The 26,229-nt window shown below is 41.4% G+C and overlaps 2 protein-coding genes across 2 annotated transcripts in view; both read right to left on the bottom strand.

Moving 5' to 3' along the window:
- Window positions 1-3,382: 3,382 nt before the first annotated feature.
- rab38b (RAB38b, member of RAS oncogene family) lies at window positions 3,383-16,195 on the bottom strand. Its single transcript, XM_017691413.2, has 3 exons — window positions 15,860-16,195; window positions 9,803-10,083; window positions 3,383-4,196 (listed from the first exon to the last, which is right to left on the bottom strand). Exons 1-3 carry the CDS (start codon window positions 16,056-16,058, stop codon window positions 4,044-4,046), a joined length of 633 nt encoding a protein of 210 aa, XP_017546902.1. The 5' UTR covers window positions 16,059-16,195; the 3' UTR covers window positions 3,383-4,043.
- A 4,804-nt stretch (window positions 16,196-20,999) lies between these two features.
- Window positions 21,000-26,229, bottom strand: part of grm5a (glutamate receptor, metabotropic 5a) — a 59,356-nt gene continuing 54,126 nt past the window's right edge. The window contains exon 9 of the mRNA XM_017691412.2: window positions 21,000-24,815. Within this exon, the coding sequence (XP_017546901.1) occupies window positions 23,909-24,815 (907 nt within the window). The 3' untranslated portion in view covers window positions 21,000-23,908. The remainder of the gene's footprint in view (window positions 24,816-26,229) is intronic.

Genomic DNA, 26,229 nt, shown 5'->3' with positions numbered 1-26,229 from the left:
GCTGAATATGAGTAATATGCTAAAAAACGCAGCGCAATTCCACCAACATACTGTCGTCAACTCTTCCCATAGACACCAACTCCCACTTTCATTCCCTCAAGAGCTGGTCTGCTTCTGCCAATGTAGAAGCGCAAGTTCAGCATGTTCTGCTTTGTAGTTCCATACGAATTGCTTTAAAAGCTTGAAAAGATCTATACCTCAACCCCCCCCGACAGCTTGTAATACACCCTGTCACTGTAATACAGCACCAAAGATAGACAATACAGAAAAAACAGACACATTTTTGTTCAGAACGTGTTTTTTTTTACGTATTAAGCACAAAACTGGCTGCAAAACTGTATAAACATTGCAAATATGCAATATTAATAAACAGAATGTCTTATTAGAAGACACGTTAGGTTAATGCTGCGGGCACAGCTCGAGTCAGACTACATTTATCTTCAGATAATACAGGAAAAAACACAGCAATGTCTTTTTTTTCCAAGTTTAATACCATGTAACACCTTACGCTGAGCATTCTGTTTGCTCTAAAAAAGTCCCACACATTCGTAATAATGTGATTCCTAATTATATAACACCTCCCACATAGACAACAATAGGCTAATACCAAATAAAAAGTGCAGCGTGTCGGCGCCCAGCGGGATCAAAACAGAGAAGAATTTAGATCAATATCCGTGTTAAAATATCCAAACAAAAAGGAGCGCTGAAGAGAGGATTCATGGGAGATTTATATAATGTCAGTGAGTCAGACAGTGAATCACTGCGGAGGGTGAGGGAGAGCGCGAGAGAGAGTGCAAAAGGAGGAGAGATGGAGGAAAGCAGAAAAGATAGAAGCCAGAGAGAGAGAGAGAGAGAGAGAGAGGGCAGAAAACTGTAGTGATTGGGGATTAGGTCTGCATATTTGTTTGTATGCTCATGTCAGTCATTTGCTTCTGTGTTTTCTTACGTCACAAAGATTAAAACCTTATTTGACCTCATACTCATGCGTAGTCAACATGAGAAGCACGAGATTGATAGCACTGAGTGGCCTGAGCTATGAACTGCCATATTTACCACTCTGTCTCAAAATAATGATCTGACGTCACAATTAGCTGGAATCAGAATTCACTGAGAAGCACAGGCCAGAAGTTCAGAAGCAGCCCTAATTTTGTAAAAATAAACATGAAATTTAGATTTTTGGAGATGTACCGGACAGCAATGTCAATATAGAACATAAGAGCTGCTGTTTGCACGTTGCATCGACATGCATTTTCAGTAATCACTTCTCTCTCACTGGACTACATGGAAAGCCAGGTGTAAATGCTATCTAGACAAGCTGTGATCAGATTATAATATCACCAGTAGCTCATTCAGAGGCGGTTAAAGATGGATCTTGACTACATTCAACCCACATGTAAATGGAATGTGTTTTGATATCCACACACAGTTACGTAAGTCTTAAAACCGCAGGGAATTTAAATCCGTTATGTTTAAGTAGGTTAATCTTGCTCTTGTGGGTGCATAACATACATGTACAAATTTGCTGCCCAGTTTGTATCGACTGGGGGGAATTAAGGCGAAATACATCACCCGTTTACTGGACACTGCAACATTATTCATAGGGCACAGGAATAATGTTCTGGTGTCCAATAAATGGTGATCTGAACCTTAGATGCTTACAGAAGCATTACTCTCACCATTGAGACATGTGGCTCATTTCACCTACACAGCTTTAGCAAAGCAGTTTTGGAGTGTTTCACTCCAAGCGAAAGTTGACCACCGAATGAAAGTTGACCACCAAACGAAAGTTAATCACAAAGTGAAAGTTAACCACCAAGCAAAAGTTAACCACCAAGTGAAAGTTAACCATGAGTGAAAGTTAACCACCAAGCAAAAGTTAACCACCAAGTGAAAGCTAACCACCAAGCAAAAGTTAACCACCAAGCAAAAGTTAACCACAAAGTGAAAGCTAAACAACTCGGTGGTTAGCTTTCTCTCGTGGTTAACTCCTGTTTAACTTGCTCATAGCTAACCACAGAGTGAAAGCTAACCACCGAGCGAAAGCTAACCACCGAGCGAAAGCTAACCACCGAGTGAAAGCTAACCACCGAGTGAAAGCTAACCACCGAGCGAAAGCTAACCACAGAGTGAAAGCTAACCACCGAGTGAAAGCTAACCACCGAGCGAAAGCTAACCACCGAGCGAAAGCTAACCACCGAGCGAAAGCTAACCACCGAGCGAAAGCTAACCACCGAGTGAAAGCTAACCACCGAGTGAAAGCTAACCACCGAGCGAAAGCTAACCACAGAGTGAAAGCTAACCACCGAGTGAAAGCTAACCACCGAGTGAAAGCTAACCACCGAGCGAAAGCTAACCACCGAGCGAAAGCTAACCACCGAGCGAAAGCTAACCACCGAGCGAAAGCTAACCACAGAGTGAAAGCTAACCACCGAGCGAAAGCTAACCACCGAGCGAAAGCTAACCACCGAGCGAAAGCTAACCACCGAGTGAAAGCTAACCACAGAGTGAAAGCTAACCACAGAGTGAAAGCTAACCACCGAGTGAAAGCTAACCACCGAGCGAAAGCTAACCACCGAGCGAAAGCTAACCACCGAGTGAAAGCTAACCACAGAGTGAAAGCTAACCACCGAGTGAAAGCTAACCACAGAGTGAAAGCTAACCACAGAGTGAAAGCTAACCACCGAGTGAAAGCTAACCACCGAGCGAAAGCTAACCACCGAGCGAAAGCTAACCACCGAGTGAAAGCTAACCACCGAGCGAAAGCTAACCTAGCATGCCTAACTGAGTTATCAAGCGTCCTCATCTGTCTGTCTGTCTGTCTGTCTGTCTGTCTGTCTGTCTGTTCAGTTGTTCACTGTCTGACATTAACATCCCCTGTGTTGTACATTCCCTGGACGCAGATCCAGTAATAAAGTGAATAGCAGTCTTATAGGCTGTTGCCATATAAGGGCTGGATAGTGTTTATAGTGAGTGAACACGGCAAATGTAGACCAGTATGTGGAGCCTGTTTCACTCATTTCTCTGTTTTGGCAGGGGGGCGGGGCGGGGGGGGGGTATTTTCTTGCATTACCAGCGAAAGGCTTGTCTTTTGTCAGACAGTTTTGATGAGGGCACACCATTGCCAATTACTTTGAGCTTTGCCTTCATGAAGCACTGGGTTGGTTATGAAATTTCATACGCAGTTTGCTTCCTTCCCTAAGAAGCCCACGTAAGCCCAGAATTTCTCCTGGTTGTCCTCAAATACCAATCAGGCATAACATTCTGACCCCCTCCTTGTTTCTACGCTCATTGTCCATTTGATCAGCTCCACTTACTGTATAGCTGCTCTCTGTAGTTCTACAGTTACAGACTGTAGTCCATCTGTTTCTCTGATACTCTGTTACCCTGTTCTTCAGTGGTCAGGACCCCCATGGACCCTTACAGAGCAGGTACTGTTTGGGTGGTGGGTCATTCTCAGCACTGGAGTAACACTGACGTATATATATAGTGACCAGATATATAAATATCGTGACATACATACAATCATGACAAAACTGGCAACGCTACTGTACGTGATACACTACATATTAGCACCACACTGCCATGTCAGAATCACTGCTGTGCTGAGAATAGTCCTCCACCCACACATTATCTGATCACTAGCAGGCTTGTGGTCAAAAACTACAAATTGTGTGTGGCAACAGATGGACTGTAGTCAGTAACTGTATACAGGTTTACAATGGACCTAATGTTCATTGTAAATTGACCAGTGAGGGGAAGAGGATGGTGGGTGTTTCTAATAAAGTGGAGAGTGTGTGTAAACTGTCATCACACACAAATAACCAAGAACACTGAAATCACTGAAGTACCTTTTCATATATAATTGGGTTCCTCTTTATGTTCCAACCAACCACCCCCACACACACACACACACACACACACACACACACTTGTCTTTGCTGTCCTGCTCCAGCTGTATGATAACAGAGTGGGAACAGAAGGTCCTCAGTCCTGCAGTCCTCCGTTCTGGAGACAGACGTTCTCTGGGCTGCTTTTGCTCTCTGTTAGGGCTTAAAGCACCCGGAGCAGCTCATCTCTTTGGTCGGGGTCAGTTGGGGTGAGATGGTGTCTGGAACCACTGATTTGAGGATGTCGTTCTCGCTGGCGATGATGTGTTTGACCAGGAAGTTTGAAGCTTCGTTGATGTTGATGTTTTCCTGTGAGAGTGAGACCAGGGAACATTTTTCAGTTGACTTCTCTAATGTTCTATTATTAGTAGTATAAGAGAATACTCTAATAATTAGCTAATATAGAGAACAAGAAAAGCTCAAGCTGTGCTTCAATAATAATTATGGTGCTTTTTTTGCAAACCACTTCACAAATTGCTCCTGTGTATTTTGCTTTTCAGGTATGCTTTTGAATGAAACCTGAGAAACTACACAGTCATGGAATCAAGATCAGTGGAAAAAATACATGGTGACAGAAAGTGGTATGAAGGGGATCCCACATAATCTGGAAACAGCCTCTTTTCAACCATCATCTTACATGTGTTTTGGTCAACTCTTGTCAGTGAGTGGGGGAAGTCTTTTTACCAGGCGATCTGGACATGCACTCATTGGTTCAGACATAGAGAAGAGAGCATGTTAGTGCTCTAGGAGAAGCAGCAAACCTATGTGGACTGTAGAAATATTTTCACGTCAAATTACAGCGCTAAAACAGTTAGAAATAAACTCACACTTCATATATTGTTATAATGATCTGTATTATAAAATTGCTTTAATTGTTTCCTATCATGGTAATCATCAATATATCTAGTTGTATAACTTCTTAGATGTTAAAAATGCAAGGTTATTACTCGGCGGTTACATTTTTGCAAACTTTTGCCTGCAGCCAGTCAATCACTTTCATCTCTGGTGTTGGCATGGCAACAACCAAAATACCAACTGACTGTCTCCCGGTAGCTACAACTTTTTCACAAATGTCAAAAAAGATTAGTTTGTCTTCTGCTTTGTCACGGATGGTCTTAACATCTCCAACTCAAACGGGGCTCAAACTGGGCACTCGGATCTGAGCTGCATGAGAATGAGGAGGTTAATCTTTCCCTCCTCCTTTTGCTTTTCCAAAATGCAGAGTAGTTTGCGAGGAGCAGAGGATGGTGGACGTTTAGGAGGTGTGGTCATCAGTTATGTAAGTGGAGTCATAATGTATGGAATCACACTGTAATACCGGTTACATTATCAGATTCCCTCTCCGAAAAGTATCCGGCAGAACGGAGACGTTTTGATTGAGTGGATTTAGGGAAAGAAATGTGAAATTTTGTGACCAATTGCTCACATGAAAGTGCACTGAGCAGTGTGGGGTGGTACGGACGCTCACCCGCGGCACAATCTGATCGTTTCCACCACTTTTGATCATAAGCCGATAGCAGGTCTCGCTTTGATCTCCGCTCGCCCAGAAGTAGGTCGGAGAGTCATAGTGAATTATTCAAAGACGTGAAATTGTACCAGGCGAGGGTTTCGTTTAAAAAAGCTCAGACTTCGTGACGGATGAACGAAACAGGGGAGCTGAATTGAAACTAAATAAATAAATAAATAAATAAATAAATAGCTGCATCCCGAATGCAGAATGTCTTCATTAGGTTTAATGAGCGAGCCCTCGAGTGAGTGTCAGACCCCTTCCTATTCCCTTAGCAACTGCTCGGCGTGACTGTCAGGTGTAATTAGGTCCTGAATATTCATGAGCACTTAATTAGAGGTCTCCAAAGGTAACTTATAATGCACGTTTCCTCATGATCTCCTAATCCTGGGCGGCTGACATCCCATTAGGGCCTGAGCCGACTACACGAGGCTCATTAGGGTTTTCTAAAAGAGAAACAGCGAACAGTTGAATAGTCTAACATGGACCATAAAGTAAACAACTTTATTTGTGATATGGCAAAAGCTATTATATCATGATACTTGATAGGCATCATGTTTTTTTTTTTCTTCTGAGATTTAATAAGTTGGAGCAGAACCTGTTATGCCTCATAAAAATGCTGTAATAAAAAATAATAAACTTGCAACTACAAAGATTTTTATTCAGTGTTTTACAAACTGAACTGCACTAAATCAAATTAAAACGATTCTCTCGAAACTATGGGAAAACAATGTCTCAGACATGAGGCAACATATTTGCAGTGGTGGACAGTAACTGAGTAACTGAGTAAATGTAATTAGTTTCTGTACTTTAGTATTTTTTGTGTATCTGTACTGAAGTTTCTCCATTTCTGGGCGACTTTCTCCTTTCACTCCACTACATTTCAGAGTCTAATATCCGACTTTTTCCTCCTACATTTTGAGAAATCTGTCGTTCCTTTTGGTTTCTGTGTGTATAAAAACGTAACATGTCAAAACGAAAGAAGCGCAAAGCCAGAGCACCAATCAGGGCCCAGCGGTCACTTTGTTTAGAGCTGGTTTTGACCTGTTGGTCATACCGACCCAGTGCAGCACGCGGTTCAACGTCAGCGCAGCAGCGTAAAACTTTGGGAGAGTCTGTTCAACATAAATGATGAACTAACCTAACTTTGTGTAAATAGAGCTCAATATAGAAATACGTCCACATATGCAGTCGAGACTGACGCGGCTTTTTTCTGAATTTCTACAAACACCATTTCATTTTATAGTAAATGAGTTTGGGCTGGTTTATGTTTATGAACAGACGCCTACAGATCAACATAGTAAAGGAGCTCATCTGTGATCCTGAGTTTAAAGCCAGTTTTTATTCAACTTAAACTTGGAACTAAGTTGTAAATAAATCTGAAACTGAAACTTTGCTTGTGTGTAAAAAGTGATTTCAGAGCCACTCGGTTCTCCCTGATGGAAACTGTTTACCTTCAGTGTTTTGTGCTTCTGATCATTTTAATAGACGTCAGCGTCACTAATTAATGACGTTCTATTAAAAGACTGGTTTACCAAGAGAGACGCTGGAGGACTTTCACCTGAAATGAGTTCATGAAGCCAGTCTGGTTATAAAAATGATAACAGGACATCAGAGCCAGAATTACTCTTTTAGTACTTTTACTTTATACTTAAGTACATTTGAAGGCAAATACTTTAGTACTTTTACTCAAGTGGAGGTCTAAAGGGAGGAACTTCTACTTTTACTGGAGGAATATTTTACCTTGGGGGTCTCGACTTTAACTCAAGTACATGGTTTTTGTCTAATGAATTTTGTCTAATAACTGTTTCAGAGACATTAAATGTTTTGAACATCTTTGACACGGTCAAGATAAGGTTTTTGGGAATTCATTTTACAGAAGCAAATCTTGTCTTAATTTAGGAGTTATATGTTATCTTACAACATTTTACCTCAATTTTGGAAATACCAAACTACTGGATCGAGGTTGATAATCAACTGACATGTCTGTTACTAAACAACCGACTACATATAGCTTAACTTTAGGGTAACAATATGCACAGCTGAAAAGTAAACATGTAGTAATAATAATAATGAAAATGTGTAAATTTGTTAGAATTAGCTAACTGCCAATCTAAAAAAAATTTAATAGCCTTCAGTTATGTAAAATGAAAATGACTGAAAACTAAGATTTTAATGAAAAAGTTCTTTTTTTTTTTTTTTTTACTGCATTAATATCAACATATTGAGGTATATGAGAATGTTGCTTATTATTCATTTATGGTCAAAATAGCTGTCTTGTGTTTATTTTAAGAGGCTGAGGTGGGAAAACATTCGATTTAAAGGGTTTTGAGGCCTAAAATAGACAGAAAGTGCCTACTGTCCTAAATTCAGTCCTGCCTGAAGTTGTCATGGTGACTAAAAAAGATAAGATTTCACAGTTAGGATGTTTCTGTAATATGACCCCAGGTTCCAATCACCACCACTGTGAACAATTGCAGGTAAATTAATGCAGAATAGCTCGTTTCATGTCAGACGACTCTGAGTGACTTTGTTTACATCTTAAGATTAATTATGCGGAAATTTTCAGGACATTTTGCAGAATTCCCCTTTTGCCTCACGAGGACACATGAAGTGCTACCACTTCCTTTTACAATCCACTGTCCACATTTCTGGTCAGGCTATAGCCAACTGGACACAAAACCTACAGCTTCAGCTTGGATAGTCAGGCCACTGTTATTCCCTCTATTAGGATTTGTTTAAATGAATTTGAACTGCTGTTTTAAATAGTAAATATCAAGAAGGGAGGTTTTAACCTTCTCCAAAGCCAAAGTCAGTACGCTGTAATATCACCAAGAATATACGAGATGAACAGCACATATACTAAGTCAAAAGGTATTTACATATTGTTTAATAAATTAAAGCGGTAAGCCGTGATTGGCCACATGTTACAGTGATTTTACCACAGCTAACCACAGCTATGCGGTGATGTTGGGGTTCAAGGTAAAGTTTCTTTGGCCAAGCGATATAATTTGGAGCCTAAAGTTGCCAAGTAACACAATGCTCAAAGATTATTCTGTACAGCACTTTTAAATAAAAAAACACATTAATGCAGAATTGACAGTTTGAGAAAGAATGATTGACACATCTCTCAACCAGCTGCCTCTAAGCACTCTAAGCACACCTGCAGTGACATTGGTGGTGGCGGCATTTGAGAATCAGTAGTCTAGGACACAGGTTCCCAACCCAACCCCACGTTTTAGTGTTTTCCCTGCACCCAACACACCCACTTTAAGTCTGGAAGGGGTTTTAAAGAGCAGATCACTTGGATCAGATGTGTTATGAACAGGTCCTCAAGGACCGGGGTTGGGAGCCACTGCTTTAAGAGGCTGTGAAAACTTATAGGATTAGACCAAGTCACTGACCGCACTCACAGCTCGATGTCAAAACTTTTAACAGACTAAAAAGTAACGTACACTTTATTTGGGTTACTGTATTTGCTATACTCTCGTTTTACTATGATTAACAGCAATAATTTTACATTATAGATTCATTGGCCTCATTCACCAACATCATCCCTAAGTGAGAAAAGGTCTACGTCTAAGTCTACAGAATATTTCACCCCTTTCTGCTTTTGAGTGAGCATAGATTCTGTACTTATCTAAGAACAAATCCCAACGGTGAATGAAGCCTAATGTTAAGATGAGTTGTCCTAGCTCCAGTCTGAGCTTTAGCTTCAGTTGCTCAATCCTCCTCCTTATTAGACATGAGAATTTGCAGAATAACAGCCAGCAGCTAAAAGATTTCTCTGATTTGATTGACGTAAATGTGATTTTCCAATCCCTAATTTTATTACTATAAATTGGCCTATACATGATGATCTACATGAACCAGGTGGCCTGTGCTGAAAGTTTGACAGACATAGCAACAGTTACTACGGAAGGCAGGACTCCTTTTTTGCAGCGGTCAACTGATTCAACTGATATGTTTGGTCAAATGTATAAACTCCTTGCCCAAAACGGCAAAACATTAATTTATTGGGCCTCAGTCAGTAAATTAGCAAGAATTAAACAAATAGATAAAGTGACAGTATATGTTAGCTTTTCCCTTTGATTTCTCTAAATGGTGGAGTTTTGTGGGTAAACTTGCAGATAAACTTGTCTTTTGCAGAAGGAGGAGCCAACATTGTCCCACTCAGTTTTTAGGGCTTCAAACAATTAAAAAAACATTGCCAAGCTACTTTGTGTTGAATATGAGACCATGCATTCTCTCTAGCGTTTAAATCTGGACTCTGTCCAGGCCAAAACCGTTAACTGCATGGGAGTGTATTTCTCATATACTTTTACAATGGCTTGGATTGTGGCTCAGGGAACTATTTAATGAAGGAAACATTAATGTACAAGCATTCGATGTCAATAATACGCCTTACCTTGGCTGAGGTTTCAAACCATCCAGCAAATCCATTCTCTTGGCAGAACTGGTCTATCTTGAGGCCATTATTAGTCAGAATGTCTCTGCTTTGGTCACACTTGTTGGCCAGCAGCACAGTGGGAATGCTTTTGCCATTGGCCAGTGTCAACTTTGAGTCCAGATCCTCCTTCCATTTGCTGACTGCTTCAAATGTCGTAGGCCTGGTGACATCAAAAACAATGAACGCTCCCATGGCCTCTCTATAGTAAACCCGCGTCATGTTCCCAAAGCGCTCCTGGCCTTCCCCAGCAGCGAGAGAGACAAAGAGAGAGAGAGTAGATAGAACATTAAACCATAGGACAGCAGCTGCATAACAAGTGCTTTACTCATGTGGCTTATGGAGAAACTGCACACTGACAGGTTCAAGATGTTCAGAAACTACAGCCAAGCTGGCTTATCCTGTTGAGTTAGTCCTTAAGGAGTTGGACAGCAGGCCTTGAGCATCTAATTAAGTGCCAACGTGATTAGAAAGTGACAGTGGAATCAGCCAATCAGGGGTTGATTCACAATAGGGTATAATGGGTGCTTAACTCTGCATATAGTTCACGGTATCTTCCAATAACATTTAGGGCGTTTTCACACAGAGGGCCATTTCAGCATCTTAAGTGGACCGAGACTGCTGAGTTATGGTTTCTTTGGCATATATGAACACGCCAAACGAACTCAGACCCCTCTACATGGCCCGAAAAACGAATCAAACCTTGAGAGGTGGTCTCAGTTCAGTTTGTTTGTAGTTCTTATGGCCATGCTGCTTCTTTTAACCCAGTCAAACCATTCATATGTAAAGTATGGGTTTGAATGGTTCAGATCACCCTCAGTACAGGGACAGTTGTTTGGGACAGTTGTTTACGCCGTTGGTGCTCTAGGCAGCACTTCGTTGTGACAGCTGAGACAATAAGGTTCTGTAGCTGAACTGACATCTATTTACTTCAGAACATCATGAACATAGCTGAGTAAAAAATCAAGCCGCTAATGGAGTGGGTAGTGCTGTCACCTCAGAGAAAGAAGGGCCTGGGTTCGATTCCCCAGCCGGGCAACCAGCATCCTCTCTGTGTGGAGTGTGTATGTTCTTCCTGCGTCTGTGTGGGTTTCCTCCCATAGTCCAGTCAGGCCGACTTGGACATGCTAAATTGCCCCTAGGTGTCACTGTGTGTGTGAATGTCTGTCTGTCTGTCTGCCCAGCGGTTGACTAGTGACCTGTCCAGGGTGTATCCTGTCTTCCACCCAATGACTGCTGGGATAGGCTCCAGCTCCCCCTGTGACCCAGTAGGATAAGCGGTTTTGAAGAACGAGTGTGTGTGAGATGGTAACCTTGTTAAAGTGATGGCATGCATTACTTCATAGTTATGAAAAGAAACATGCTTTATAGGGCTTGAAAAGGCGTAATCAGCACACCCCTTAAGCACTATTCAGACTGGATTAATTTTACACGAGGAGGTGGGGTAATGTACTTCTATAACAGCATTTCTCAGTCCTGGATCTGAATGTCAGTTATTTTTATGCACTTCACACTCTTGCGTCAAAAAGGATGCTTTTTACCCACTACACAGCCATAACCCCAGATTATATTAATCCAGTGCAAACTGACAGGTTGATAAAATGGCATTATGTCCTGTGGAAATGGCATTATGTCCTTGAAGTTTTAATGTGTGGAGTCACCCCAAAAAGGATTTACTCCTTTGGTTAGGGAACCAGCCTTGTGACCGGAAGGTCGCCGGTTTGATCCCCAGAGCCGACAGCACATGACTGAGGTGACCTTGAGCAAGACACCTAACCCCCAACTGCTCCCCGGGCGCTGCGGATTGGGCTGTGTGTGTGTGTGTGTGTGCTCACTAGTGTGTATGTGGTGTTTCACTTCATGGATGGGTTAAATGCGGAGGTGAAATTTCCCTGTTGTGGGATTAATAAGGGTCCCACGCTACTGACTTCATTTAGATGATGAGAGTATATGATAAAATAACAGCTATGTTAAATGTTCTGACATGTTTGCTGAGGTGAGGTTGTGTGTAAATCCACTCCCATCTCTGTAGCTTATACGGAGATTTCACATCCCAAACGAATCAGTCATAAGCGTCACACACGGCCAGTGGTCAAATCACATTATCCCACCTTCTCATGTAAACTAATCCCATGCGAGAAGTACAGACTTTCACAAGTTCGGTGATGCTTTGTGCTGATATTGTCCTGTTTTTTTACATTAAGGCCCAAACTGATGACGTTTTTGTGGCTTATTTGATCTACCTGTCTTGCTAATCTTCCCCATTACGAGTATCTGTTCAAACAAACAAGTTCTAGTGCTTTCATACGGATTATCTTGAGATGATAAGGCATGGTGCTGTGATAGTCTTAGAATATCTCCCAGCAGTTCTTCAATACAGATTTACAGTGTAGAATACAGAATGCAGAGCTTAGCTTGGCTATTCTACACTATAATTATGTTTTTTATAATGATTCAAAATTATTAGTGGTTGCTAGGGCCTGTGGCCAGGAGTCCAAGAGGGCACAGTTGGCCTCTGTCTCTCTGGATGGGGTAGAATGGCTCCCCCATCACTCAGTGCAGGCATCTGACGTTGCATGAGCAGGAGTTTGGAAAGATGCAGTGGTGCTTCACAGGTCTCAGAGGAAGCCTGTGCTAGCATCATCCTCCTAGTGCTGGTGGTATCGTGTGACTGGGGGGGGAGTCCTAACTAGTGGGTGGAATTGGATGTGGATAAATTGGGGAAAAAATTAGGGAAAAGTCCCCCCTAAAAAAATATCAGTGGTTATAAGAGGGATTTTATTGGGTCCTGTATTAATATACAATATATCCCAATTAATGCAATCCTATGTTAAAGGCATATTTTTAGAGTTGTTCATCGCTGCTGTCAGAAGAAAACCTCTTATTACCATTTTTGTTGATTTTGAGTTTTTGACATAATTTGAAAATAACTGTTGTCTTTTACATTGTGTGTAAATTTCATGATGAATGGACCAAAAAAAAAATGACAAAATGACCTGTAAAAAATTCTGGTTCCATTGACTCACATTAAAAGTAATGAAGGTTTTTTTCTTCTCCTGTAAAGTTTTGGAGATACAAGGTTTTCTTCCCACGACAGTGATATTCAGTTTAGAAAGTGCAGCTGATAAAACTCCAGCAACACTGCTGTGTCTGATCCACTCATACCAGTGCAACACACACTAACGCACCACCACCACCACGTCAGCATCACCGCAATGCTGAGAATGATCCACCACCCAAATAGTACCTGCTCTGTGAGGGTCCATTGGGGTCCTGACCACTGAAGAACAGGGTAACAGAGTATCAGAGAAACAGGTGGACTACAGTCTGTAACTGTAGAACTACAAAGTGCAGCTATACAGTAAGTGGAGCTGATAAAGTGGACAATGAGCGTAGAAACAAGGAGGTGGTTTTAATGTTATGGCTGACTGGTGTATGTCAAGTAATACAAAGCATCTTATTTTCTGGATTACCAACTACCACAAGAAGTGTCATCATGAGGTGACAGTGTAGCCTCACTAATGGGAACCACCAGTCTGAACTGCCATGTCTTTATTAAATCTGTTTGATGAAGAAATAAAATAAATAAGTTTGGAGGCTCAGAGCTGCACAGTGGCACCGGCTGGTCTAGGCCATCATTGTTAAGCTCGAGAACAAGTGGAGGTTTTGGAATGCAGTCAGCTAGTTATGGAGCTGCGCCTGGGAAAGTGACATTGTCGCCTAGTCTGCAAATAAGTGAAGATCCTAAAAAGGTCAACAATGCAGAGACAATAGAAAAGTGTCCAGCAGTCCAGAGTAGTCAATATCAATACAATCTGAAGCTCATTTCTAGTCTTAATGTAGTCCTACGCTTTTAAAAAGTGGGGTTCCTAAGTGACTCTTGGCTGGGACTGGCTCACTAGAGTGTATGTGGTGTTTCACTTCACGGATGGGTTAAATGCGGAGGTGAAATTTCCCCGTTGTGGGACTAATAAGGGTCACTTAAACACCTAAACTTCAGGTTGATGAAAATCGTGTATGTGAACCTTTCAGAAAGGCATTCTATATAGCACCAAAAGAGGTTCTTCTATTGTTGTGATTTCAAGCTTGTAACAATAGAAGAACCATTTTTTTGGTGCTATACAGAACCGGTTTTAAAACTGATCGTTCTTTTGGACACATTCTTCATCAACCTGACAACTATTTCACCATGCAAAGAACACCTTAAGCATGCAAACGGCTCTTTGAGAGTTTATGCTTCTATATAGAACCACTGTCTTTACTAAAGAACCCTTGAAGGACCATTGTTGAAGGACCACTCCTGCACCCATTACCCAACAGTAATGAGTCTGATCCAGCCAGTCGAAGACTACAGGCACATTCCCTCTTGAGCCTCCAAGCTGAATAGAATCTTCTAGAAACCAGCTAATACTGCTAACACTCCTAAGGCTCCTTGTGATGTAGTTCATTATGTCAAGCCCTTTTTAGGGTGATGTGTCATTTTTATATGGGGTAGAATTTATAAGAAAACCTCATATCTCTATTTTTGTTGCTTTTCATTTTTTGACATATTTTGAAAACACCTGTGTCTCTTTACAATGTGTGTGAATTTCGTGAAGAATGGACCAAAAGAAACGACCCAAAATGACTCGGCAAAATGTCTGGTTCCATTGACGTGCATTAAAAGTAAAGTAGGTTTTTTCCTTCTCCTGTAAAGTTACCATTTTGGAGATACGAGGTTTCTTCCGACTGCAGAGATAAAGAGTCAGACCAGTCTGAGGGCTCTTTTCTTGGGTTTGTTTACAGCGATTTTTTCCACAATGACTCCCCTGTGATTTGCCTCTAAATCTTACTCACATGAGACCCGTTCTCATATGATTGCACGCATACCTTCCACGTGGGGAAGTGAGTCTGGGTGCTGAATGAGAGAGAGAGGGAGCAAGAGTGTGAGAGAGCCAGAGAAAGAGAGAGAGAGAGAGAGAGAGAGCGAGAGAGAGGTGGGTGGATGGCTGTCGTGCATGACACGTGAGACTGGATCTGGATGATTAAGACTGCATTCTGGAGGAAAAAGGCCTGAGCAGTCTGAGGATTCCTTTACTTGCCGATTCGTTTCTTATCTCTGGCAGATAAGCTGCTCTTTATTAGTCTATATAAGCATATATGAGAATTATTTCCTTATTTTTAACCCAATTGTCTCCCCAATTGCCTACTACACCCATTAGCTAGGTCATCACAGTGTGGTACCAGGCAGAGAGGGTGAGTGCTGGCTTATGCTTCTCCAGAGTCACGTGAGGTGCCACTGCATCTTATTCGAGTTGGAGCTATATTCCAAATGCCAAATATAGTCTAGATCAGTGGTCATCCTGGCAATTCCTGAAGAGTCCAGCTCCAACTCTGCTGAATTCAGTAGTTAACCTCTTAAAATCCCAGGCTTCTTACATACTAAGACTTATTATTTAGTAACTACAGAGACTTCAATGCAAACAGGTGGAGCTATTAGTTTGTAAAAGCGTGTAATAAAACTTTGGGCCTGTCTGCAGCCCCGGGCCATTTATTGGGTTAATTGATTATGTAGATCAGATGGGATGGATTACAGATGGATCTGAACTCTTCATGATGGCAAATCTGGACTAATAAAGAACAGGTCTATCAGACATTCAGATTCAGAGCTCTAGGAATAGCTTTGGTGGTCAGTTGGACACTACCGTGTCCAGGTTGAGGTTCAAAAGCTTCAGGACCAGCTTCAGGGTTGGAGACCAGCGATGCAGATAACTGTGTTGTTTTTTCAAAGGAATGTGTCTCAAGTTTAAGGTCGTAAAAATTACAGGCTACCTGGCTTTTTTCCTCATTTTCCTCTCAACACCCAATAAAGAAAGAACTTAGATCATAAGTGAGATCTAAGCATGTGGCACAAGCCTTTATGGGGCTAATCATTAAACTACAGCTGTTAAACTCGAGAACCGATGTCATCAGAAGTCTTCTGAAATATTCCAGGCTGGAATTCCGCTCACACCTTATACCTCACACATACACACTTACCTGCAATGTCCCACAGCTGCAAGCGGACCGTTTCTGAGTCCCAGTTGAGGACTTTGAGAGCGAAGTCCACTCCTATGGTGGCTCTGTAGTTTGTTGAGTAGGTCTGGTGAACGTAGCGCTTAATGATGCTCGTCTTGCCCACTCCCAAATCTCCGATAACCAGGATTTTGTACAGACGTTCTTTCTGGTGGTTCTGCATGGCTGTGGCTGTTATGTGCGCATGCTACTCAGTCCCAGTCCCGCTGAAGTTTAGTGATGCAGCGCCTGAGGCAGCAGTGTGTGTGTGAAGGGCGTGTGCTTCACCAACTTGTGACCGGCCGTCAGAGTAGCTCATGTGCACTACGTTTCCTTCCCCAGCTGTGTGTGTGTGTGTGTGTGGGATGTGTGGGTGGATGTGGTGGGAAAGGCGTCTGTGTGCATGCCTGCTTGTGTGTGTTAGGAATGCTTAGTGGGCACCATGTGTCCACTTAATGACAGGAAAACAGGAACATTCTGACGTAGTGGGGATATTTGTGCTGGGGGTCATGAGGACAATAGCAAATGAATCATAAGTAAAGAAATATAAAATTAAATGTATTTTATTAAAAGTAACAAAAATACATAATTTTAAATTTACATTTTGTTATATATCTATATATCTGTGTCTATATCTACACACACACAATCATCCAAAACATAACATTTATTAATTAATTAGTAGCTATTATATATTTGTTATATTACTATTATACTGTTATTACCAACATTACTATTACAATGTTGGTATTACTATTATTCCACCATTAAAGTACTATTACTATAACTGTTTTTATTGTTATACAACTGTTATTATTATACTATATATTATTATATTATTATATTATATATTATTATTATCATAATAACACTCATCCACAAGCTACTCAGTAATGATTAAGTTGCTGTTTATTGGAGCCTGTTATGATAAAGTGTTTACAAACATTTTAAATTAACCTTTTAATAAATTATTAAAATTATTATTTAATCTAGATGTGCATTTCCTGAAGGAACTACAAGAGTGCTTGAAAAGAGCTGCAAGTGTGTGTGTATCTGTGTGTGTGTGTGTGTGTGTGTGTGTGTGTGTGTGTGTGTGTGTGTGTCTGTGTGGTGTGTGTCTGTCTGTCTGTGTGTGTGTGTGTGTGTGTGTGTGGTGTGTTTCTGTGTGTGTGTGTGTATGTGTGTGTGTGAGAAGGAGAGATGTATGTGTTGGGGGGGGGGTCATTCAAATGAACTGTCGCTCTGTTATTATGCAGCTCTTAGTGGAGAAGCCTTGTTTGAGTCCGATTTGCACCCTCTGAACAAACAGTCATAACTCAGGAAAGGTTTACTCTATGGCTTAACCGGATAGACGGTGTGAGATGAGACCCCTTGGGGATTATTTAGGTGTAGTGTTGTGTGTATTGAGAAGAAAATGTGTGAGTTATAACGAGTTAAACACAGAGAAAATCTTGAAATAAGCAGATTCTGATTTTGAGAAATTTACATGGGAGTGAATGGGGCAGTTTTCTGTGCCTAGTGCCAAACAAATGCTCATAACTCTAAAGCTAATTGATAAAGTGATGAGATATTTTGAGGCTTTAGAAAGGTCAAGTTTATCTACCATTTAAAACTGAAATGGAGTTTCTAGGTGAAGGTTTAAGGATGTTAAAGCAGATTCCCTGCGTGATCGGCTGTGTCTGTGATCCTGAGTGGCCTGCTGTGACGTCATCGATGTCAGAAAGAAGTTGAAGTTCTGAACATTCCGCCGTTCATTCTTATGGGAGGTTTTTCATTTTTAAACTTAATTTTATTAAAAACTACCAATCCGATCGGCTCCAAAAATACAGAGCACAAGTCACAGCATTTCGAAATGCAGTTTGAAAGGAGTCTGTACGTTCAGCAGTTCGGGCTGTATTAATCGCAGAAAAGTGTGGAAGAATAAGAAGTATGAGAGATAACAATAGAGATAACAATAGAGATAACAATAGAGATAACTATAGAACGCTTCTTCAAGCACCTCTAAAAATTGGCCTCTTGCTCTTGCTCTCCCGCAAGACAGCCACAAAGTGAAAACGTTCTACTCTAACGTCCTGCTTTAGTTTGCGAAGGTGTATCAAGTCTACCTACTAGTCCTACCTGGCTTTCAGGGTTGGACTCAAACAGATACAGTAGAACTGACGCCATAGTAAGAACAGCCACAGCGATGTGGGGGCAGAACTTGTAGCAGGACGCTGCTCTGGCGGTTGACTGATCAGAACAGAGCAGGCAAGCTGACCAATCAGAGCACACTGGACTCAGGAGGTGGGCCTTAAAAACACAGGAGCTCTAACAGCGTTTTAGACAGAGGGTTTTTTTTTTGGAAAATTAAAGGTAAATCTAATCTAGTAGACCCTGAAAATGAGCATAATAGGTCCCCTTTAAATTGACTAAAATCTATTTTTAAAAACCTATTAAAATGATATATAATTAAAAAACCTTTTCTTAAAAATGATTAGAATAAATTAAGTTTTATAATAATAGAATATTAGAATTAGAATAAGTTAAGTTACAGCTTAATATATTAAGAAAAAAATATGAAAAGTCTCATAAAAATAATAAAAATGTTTTTAATGTTTTCTTAATATATATATATATATATATATATATATTGCTTTTTATCTTTTATTGATCTTTTAAGAAACAAATATGTGTATTTTACAAATATGTTTTCTTTTGATATTTTAAGATAACAATAAAAGCTCCATTTACATATTAAATGTAACTTATATATGTGTGTGTTTTTAAATACACAGAATGAAGATTTCATCAGACAAGTAAAAATGTTGTCCTTTTACTAAAATTAAAGTTAGGTTTAGGATTAGGTTCAGCTCAAAGCAACGGAAAGCAGTATTAACCCCTTAATGTCCAGATCTGGCGGACTGATCTGCATGTTCTCTGGGCTTATCTGCGTTTTTCAAATGAATCAATCTGCATGGATAGCAGGTGAGTTTTTATCACTTATAATATGAAATCCTGCCTTTTATTCCTGTGGGATTATGGATTTTAAACTTTTAAAATCAATATATACATTATTTTTAAAAACTACGAGAAAGGGTCCTGTTAGATGTTCATCCAAGGTACAACTATACAAAAGTTCATAGCTTTAAACCAACCAGAAGAAATTCTCTGATATTTTTCTGACTGTACTAAATATAGTGAATAATTGAAATTGAATAAAGCAACATTGCTCAATAGTGCATGTGTGTGTGTGTGTGTGTGTGCGTTGGTGGGGTCAAGAGTTTAAAAAAAGGGAAATAGGACGAATATAAAAGAGTGGAATCAGCGTTTAAACTTCTCCATGTTCAAATAACCATTATCGTCCTAATAAAATGCAGAATAAAAACTCAAATCATTGCAATTAAGTCCGTTTTTAATGATACTCAGTAAATCGTTTCATTTTATCACACAACACAACTGCAACAGAATAAAAAAATCACAATAAATAACATCTGAAACTATTAGAAATGCTATTACAAGCTACATTCATCCCACCGTCACAAAGCTTAACAAACTAACGGTCGTTATATTACAATTCTAATTCAACACAAATATCAGGTAGAAAAATACGTCACACTTAGAGCCGTTATCTACATTCTCTGAAAAAAGGCCAAGAGCAAAAGATGCAAAAGACGTTTAGAAAAACGTACAAAAGTCGTGGTGAGAAGAGTTAGCACTTACAGAGTCAGCTATTGGCACTGTTCTGCATGCAAACATAAATCCTCATTACAGTACATCCATTCAATAAAGAATATTGCACGTTGTTCATCCGACTAAAGGTTGTAGATATGCACAGTGCATCCATTCGTAGGAAACTCTGAGCACTGCTTGAAATCAGATAAAAAAGTGTGGTCTTAAAAGCGGATCTGGTTTGGTCCATCTGATATCATAACAAACAGAAGTTCTGTCTTTGAACATCTGAAATATATATGAGTAATACTGTGTTCTGTGTCCATACAAGAGGTAATCAAACCGCTGAAACTACACAATTGTCCGGAAAAAAAAAAAAAAAAACATTGCACACCTTCATGGTTTTAAATACAATGCCTCAAAGAGTAGAAGATGCAAAGCATGTGCGAATGAGATGAGAGCGTGAGCGTTAACTGACTAGGCCTTACATTCATAAGTATTGCTTCCGTTATACTGCACATCGCACAAGCAACCAGTCTACTGGGAAACCCTTAATAACTGAGCCTATATAAAACCTTACTTCTCTCTTTAATGTAGTTGGCACACATTTATCTATATTCACTGTAAACGAGCAGTGATCACGTTAGATCTTCACATACAACCTCAAAAAAACACACTGAAATCTTACAAACTATTTTTTTAAAACCATGACTGCAACTAAGTCAACTTCAGGATGGCTATATCAGAAATCACAGTTTGGGTGTTCAGTGAATAGAGCAATAGAGGCGTCTTTCTACACCGATCAGGCAGAACATTCTGACCGCCTCCCTGTTTCTACACGCGCTGTCCACTTTATCAGCTCCACTTACTGTATAGCTGCACTCTGTAGTTCTACAATTACAGACTGTAGTCCATCTGTTTCTCTGATACTCTGTTACCCTGTTCTTCAGTGGTCAGGACCCCCACAGACCCTCACAGAGCAGGTACTATTTGGGTGGTGGATCATTCTCAGCACTGCAGTGATGCTGTGGAGGTGGTGTGTTAGTGTGTGTTGCGCTGGTGCAAGTGGATGAGACAGCAGTGCTGCTGGATTTCTTAAACACTGTGTCCACTCACTGTCCACTCTATTAGACACTCCTACTTTGTCGGTCCACCTTGTAGATGTAAAGTCAGAGACGACAGCTCATCTGCTGCTGCACAGTTTGTGTTGGTCATCCTCTAGTCCTTCATCAGTGGTCACAGGATGCTGCCCACAGGACGCTGGATATTTTTGATTGGTGGAGTATTCTCAGTCCAGCAGCGACACTGAGGTGTTTAAAGACTCCAGCAGCACTGCTGCGTCTGATCCACTCAGACTAGCACAACACACACTAACACACCACCACCACATCAGTGTTACTGCAGTGTACCTGCTCTGTGAGGGTCCATGGGGGTCCTGACCACTGAAGAACAGGGTAACAGAGTATCAGAGAAACAGATGGACTACAGTCTGTAACTGTAGAACTACAAAGCGCAGCTATACAGTAAGAGGAGCTGATAAAGTGGACGGTGAGTGTAGAAACAAGGTGGTGGTCATAGTGTTATGTGTATATTTTCAGTATAGACAAATCCTCTATCATATAAGCAGAGGGACAATAAAGTATGAAAATATTCTTCATTCTTCACTACTATGGAAACATAGTACAGGCAACACAAGTAGCTACAGTACCACGCAAAAGTCAGAGTACCCTTTCAGTTATTTCATTTCCATCAACTACAAGTACAAGTTATTCATTTTCTCTGCATGAACACCGTATTTATCAGAAAATCACACCTCAAAAACCAAATATAGCATTTTTCCCCGTTTAAGATGTCCACCTTTTACCTTTATTACAGCTTCCACTCTTTCTGGAGACCCCCAGCAAAAAAATCTGTGGGGATATGTTTCCACACCTCCACACTTCAGTCTTTGGTTGTATTTAATACTTCTCACCATCCAAGTAATCAAATTACAAATTTAGACCAATGTGTGTCCATAAAATATGTGCTTTCTTCACATCTCAGATGTCCTGATTTAAAGTCTTCTTCTCTTTAGTATTTCATTTTCTCACTAGACAGCTACACGTCCTTTCAGAGCCATAGTGCCGAGTCGTGTCACAGTGGAAGAATGGACATAAACATCTGTGGATTTTTTTTTAGATTTGAAACAAGAGCAAAGCTTGAAATTTCAAGTACTGAATAAATGAATAACTTGTACTTAATCTAGTCGTTGGCTGGAAATGGGTGGTGTCTAACTTTTGCAGAGTACTGCATGTAATTTACATTCAAATGTGAGACTTCATTGCTTCAATAGATTCATTTACAGAAATGTTGAAGTTTTAAGCTGGAAATATACTCAAGGCAAGTATGTGAATGCAAAGAACATAAAAAAGGAAAACACAGCCTTTCTGCTCAAACCCAATACATTACAGTGGCATTTAAAACCCTGCTCAAGGGGGCGATAGAGGACTGACTGTTGTTCGACAGTAGAGTGGTGTGAACTGTGTTACCTGTTTAACCAGCGTGAAGAGGTGATGATGCATGCAAGTAATTCCTGCAAGAGGCTCATCTAATTGCTTGTCTGCTAAAGCCTTAGTTTCACTACGCGACTTTTAACGTCTGAACAGTTTATAAAAGACTGGGCGTCTCACACACTAAACGAAGCAGCAGCTCAACAGTTAAGTGTCCAAACAGAGCTCAGCTCATTAAAAAGCTTCGCTCCACGTGTGAGTGACTTTTTGCCATTTTCCTTGCTTGCTTGCTGTATTTTCTTCTTTCGCGCTCTCTATTTTCATTGGCTGTTGCAGGAATCCATTCAGATTAAGTCACTGACCAGTTTACACTAGATTGCCCTCAGAGTCGGGTCAAAAAACCAAACCTGTTTGATAAACTCTGACAGGTCTGAAGCGTGATTGGGAGGCCAAAAATCGGAGTCTGCGCTGCTCAAACACGACTCGATTCTCTCTCCAACTGCCGACTCTGACTGACTCAAAGATAAGCCAGACTGAGAATTGGAGCTAAAATGAATTAAGATTAGGTGACCCTTATTAGTCCCACAATGTGGAAATTTCACTTCCACTATCTAAACCCTCCATGCAGTGAAACACCACATACACACACAGTAGGGGGCAGTGAGCACACTTGTTCAGAGTGGTGGGCAGCCCTATCCACAGCGCCTGGGGAGCAGTTGGGAGTTGGGTGTCTTGTTCAAGGGCACCTGTTGGCTTAAGGGATCGAACTGGCAACCTTCCGGTCACATGGCTGGTTCCCTAACCTCCAGCCCACAACTGCCCGTGACTGCCCCCGATTGGGGTATAAGTTGTGTAGTGTAACCTCGGCTTCAGAGTTGACTGGAGAAAGCACATTAACGGTTCGGCCAGGCCTTGCTGTTGCAATAGTACCTCTTGTAACACTCGCAATGCAGATTGTACTTGCTTTTTTGACATATATTAGAATGCACATAAAACTTTGTAGCTTGCATTCACATACTTACAGAAAGTGTGTTTTTGCCCTTAAACAACTAGATCTGTTGTTTTTAGTGGTATCTGTCGTGAAATAGTGCCGCTTGCAAAATAACAAAGCATTCTCACTGAAAGTAGTTTGGTCCCACACTACCTTTACTAACTAAATATCTACGTTTGATGTTCGCCACTGTGGTATGTAGATGACTGTGCAAGTTTTGTAGCCACAGAACAGCTTTACATACAAGTAACAAATAGAGAAATGCCTCCATTATTTCATGTGAATCGTTGTCTTACAAATTGTTTGACATCGTTGGAATCACTGGCTATATGGCAAGCACAGGATATCATCCGAATCCAAAGTTCCACTGAATGCCCCCAGTTGCTTCACACCATGATTTTCCTTGCACAGTTATGCAGAGGCGTCTGTGAGCTAAAAGCCCTCAACCTTAGTCTTGTCTGGTGCGCTTCATTCAGGAGTCGATGAGGAGCACTTTTAATCATCTATGTAAATTTTTTGAAGCTCTGTATTTCCACTTATACACTCTCATCAATGAGGACAGGACAAATTCCAAATGCCATCCATTCCTTCTTGTGAGGAAGCCAGACTCGCTCACATTTGGAGTTCAGACTCAAATGCGACTACTCACACAACTAATTCCCTGCAGCGTTCCCTCTTGCTTTGTTTTATCCCTGATCCTTCTGTCAGAATTGTCCAAGTTCTCACGAGTTCTGCAGCAGTGTTCGGATCCAAACAGACTTTGGAACAGTGTAAAATTGAATCTGATTCAAAAGAAACTTCAGACTAGTGTTCAAAATGCCCTCAGCCTCCCATTTGTTTAAGGGGAGGGCCAGAGTCGTTTTGGCGGCATGCGATTCACTCGGAATCCTGTGAAAAGTGAGGTTTTTACAGCGAGGAAGAGCTCTGGCTGTAATTGCGCAGCATCAGTCGGTCATACTTTGGGGAGCAGGGCTGGCACAGAGCCAGCTCAGAGTCTGGTGAAGTGGGGGAGTCGCTGGCCGAGCCCACTGAGGAGTCCCTGAATGGGGATGGAGGCGTGAGTGCAGCCAGCTCCTCCAGCTCTGTGGTCCTGACTGCAGATGAAGAGTCATAGATGCTGTCGGAGAGACTAGCAGGGGATGCCCGGCTACTCCCACCAGTGATTATGCCTCCAGTGATGCCCACAGCAGAGCGTGGGGTGGCATTGGCCGCAGCCACCACTTCTGCATAGGTGGTCACTGTGGTGGAAAGCTGAGGGATGTCCCGTGAGAGCAGCCTGAAGGTGGGAGAGCTGGGACCGGGGACATTGATGGACGTGCCTGGAGGCGGGCTGGCTGGCAGCATCATGCTGTTGAGCTCGCTGATGTTGGCCGTGAAGCGGTTGACCACGCTGGTGATTTGGTCCATGATGGAAGTCTGTTGAGGTCCGGCTCGCTGGGACCTTTCTGTCAGGTATGAAGGCAAAGCTACAACTGGTGGTGGCCGCTCTCTGACAGATTCCTCTCTCTTCTGTTCTCTAACAGCTTCCTCGTCCTCACAGCAGCGCTGTATGGACCCTCGCTGGCACACGGTGGGCAGGGGAGAAGGTGTGCGGGGGCGATAGGTCACAGGGTAACGCTGGGCACTCTGAGGCCTGTCATAGGACAGCTTGACCCCTGTGTCGGGAGGTGCATCGCAGCCTTTGGAGAAGGGCTTGATGATTGCCGTCTGGTTGCTCTCCTCCTTTTTCTTGATGTGAATGGAAATGCGCTTCCACAGGTTCGGCCGATAGCCTCTCTCGTTTTGTGCCCAGGTAACCGTTTTGCCATTAGAGCTGCGAAAAGAAAAGGTACTCTATGAACTTCAGGCCCATATAGATACCAAGATGTGCCATTAAATCCCATTTCATACTGTATGACCCATAGATTACGCTGCTTCTTTCACACTACACAGTTTGCTACAGTGACACTCATAGAGGGCAACACTTTCACATTACTCCAAACCATCTGCAATATTTCACGAAAACTCATCTACCCCCAAAATAACCTTAGAGCAGAGTTGGAACAGGCATAAACATCATGGTGATTCACTGGTGGTTGTACGGCGTTTTGAATAGTTCACTGAGAGAACTCTGTCAATGCCAAGCTCAAGTTAGCACTACATCCATCATTACCACTATTCTCCACTTCTCTCCTCTTCCTCTTTCCCCTCCTATTTCTCTTGGGGACCCTCAAACCCACATACATGATCCCTCTGATTTGCTCCAGGAAGGAATCTCACTTAGGCACGGTAATTGGTTCAGCTCTTTGAGGTTCTTTTCCCTCCTGTTCGAGGGGGGCATTTGACTTTTCTTCCGCTGTGCTCTAGAATATACGCAGTTGGGGAGATGATCTAAATGTACTTTTCATCCTCAAAAGCAAACCTTTGGCAGGCAAGACAAAACAGATTTTTAGTGATATTTATTTATTTATGTGGTTATTTATTTAAGGGATCGCTCAGTGGGTGACTGAGCAGAGGCAGAGGAACTAGATATGCCATATCCAGAACAATTAGCAATTTTTAACATTTTGCACAAGAATGTTATTTTTCAATTTCAAAGCAAATGATGTCACGTTGGCATAAATCTGTTGACCTAAATATTTAATCTGTAGATCCTAATAATATCATATAATCATATATTATTAGGATATCATGTAAGATTATTATTATTACTGTTATGTCCTAGTTAGCAGGTCACTCATTGATCATTATAATAATCATATGAGATGATGATGATGATGATGATGATGATGATGATGATTATTATTGTAGCCCCGTGCACTATTTGAATCAGTTTATTTGCACTGTCTCAATCAGTGTATTTAGATACGGTCACTTTAAGAACAAGCCAGTTAGATAGACTGCAACTCTGTGTCCTTGATGTTTGGAGAGCAGTAAAAGTATTGTGATGGTGTGATAACCGTGTCTGTCAAGGTCTCCCTTTTCTGATTGTTTGGGGAGGGGTTTGATGGAGGAGCGAGAGCAACACGAGGAAAACCACGAGAAAAGTGGAGTAAAAGTGGGGTTAAGCCAAGTATACACCCTTTTATTTACTTTCTAAGGGGCTTTAAACTGGTTCTGAGATATATTTTCTCGGGTTGGTGCAGTTTTCTGTATTTTATAACCGTTTTGAGTAAGCCACTATGTTTAGCCGCGTGCTGGAGCTAGTGAGACTAGCTAGCTGAGCCGTGTGGACGTCGTTCAAGGGC

The sequence above is a fragment of the Pygocentrus nattereri genome, chromosome 18 (genome assembly GCF_015220715.1).
Source record: "Pygocentrus nattereri isolate fPygNat1 chromosome 18, fPygNat1.pri, whole genome shotgun sequence".
Classification (NCBI taxonomy): domain Eukaryota; kingdom Metazoa; phylum Chordata; class Actinopteri; order Characiformes; family Serrasalmidae; genus Pygocentrus; species Pygocentrus nattereri.
Note: the sequence above shows the minus strand (reverse complement) of the source record. Positions and strands in the feature narration are given on the sequence as shown.

What these genes read in the sequence shown, in the direction of transcription:
- rab38b (XM_017691413.2), bottom strand. Translation starts at nt 16,058, where the DNA reads ATGCAGAACCACCAGAAAGAACGTCTGTACAAAATCCTGGTTATCGGA. An exon ending in GCAGCTGTGGGACATTGCAG is followed by an intron (nt 10,084 to 15,859) that starts GTAAGTGTGTAT and finishes CTGCTGGGGAAG; the next exon opens with GCCAGGAGCGCTTTGGGAAC. An exon ending in GGTTTGAAACCTCAGCCAAG is followed by an intron (nt 4,197 to 9,802) that starts GTAAGGCGTATT and finishes TCACTCTCACAG; the next exon opens with GAAAACATCAACATCAACGA.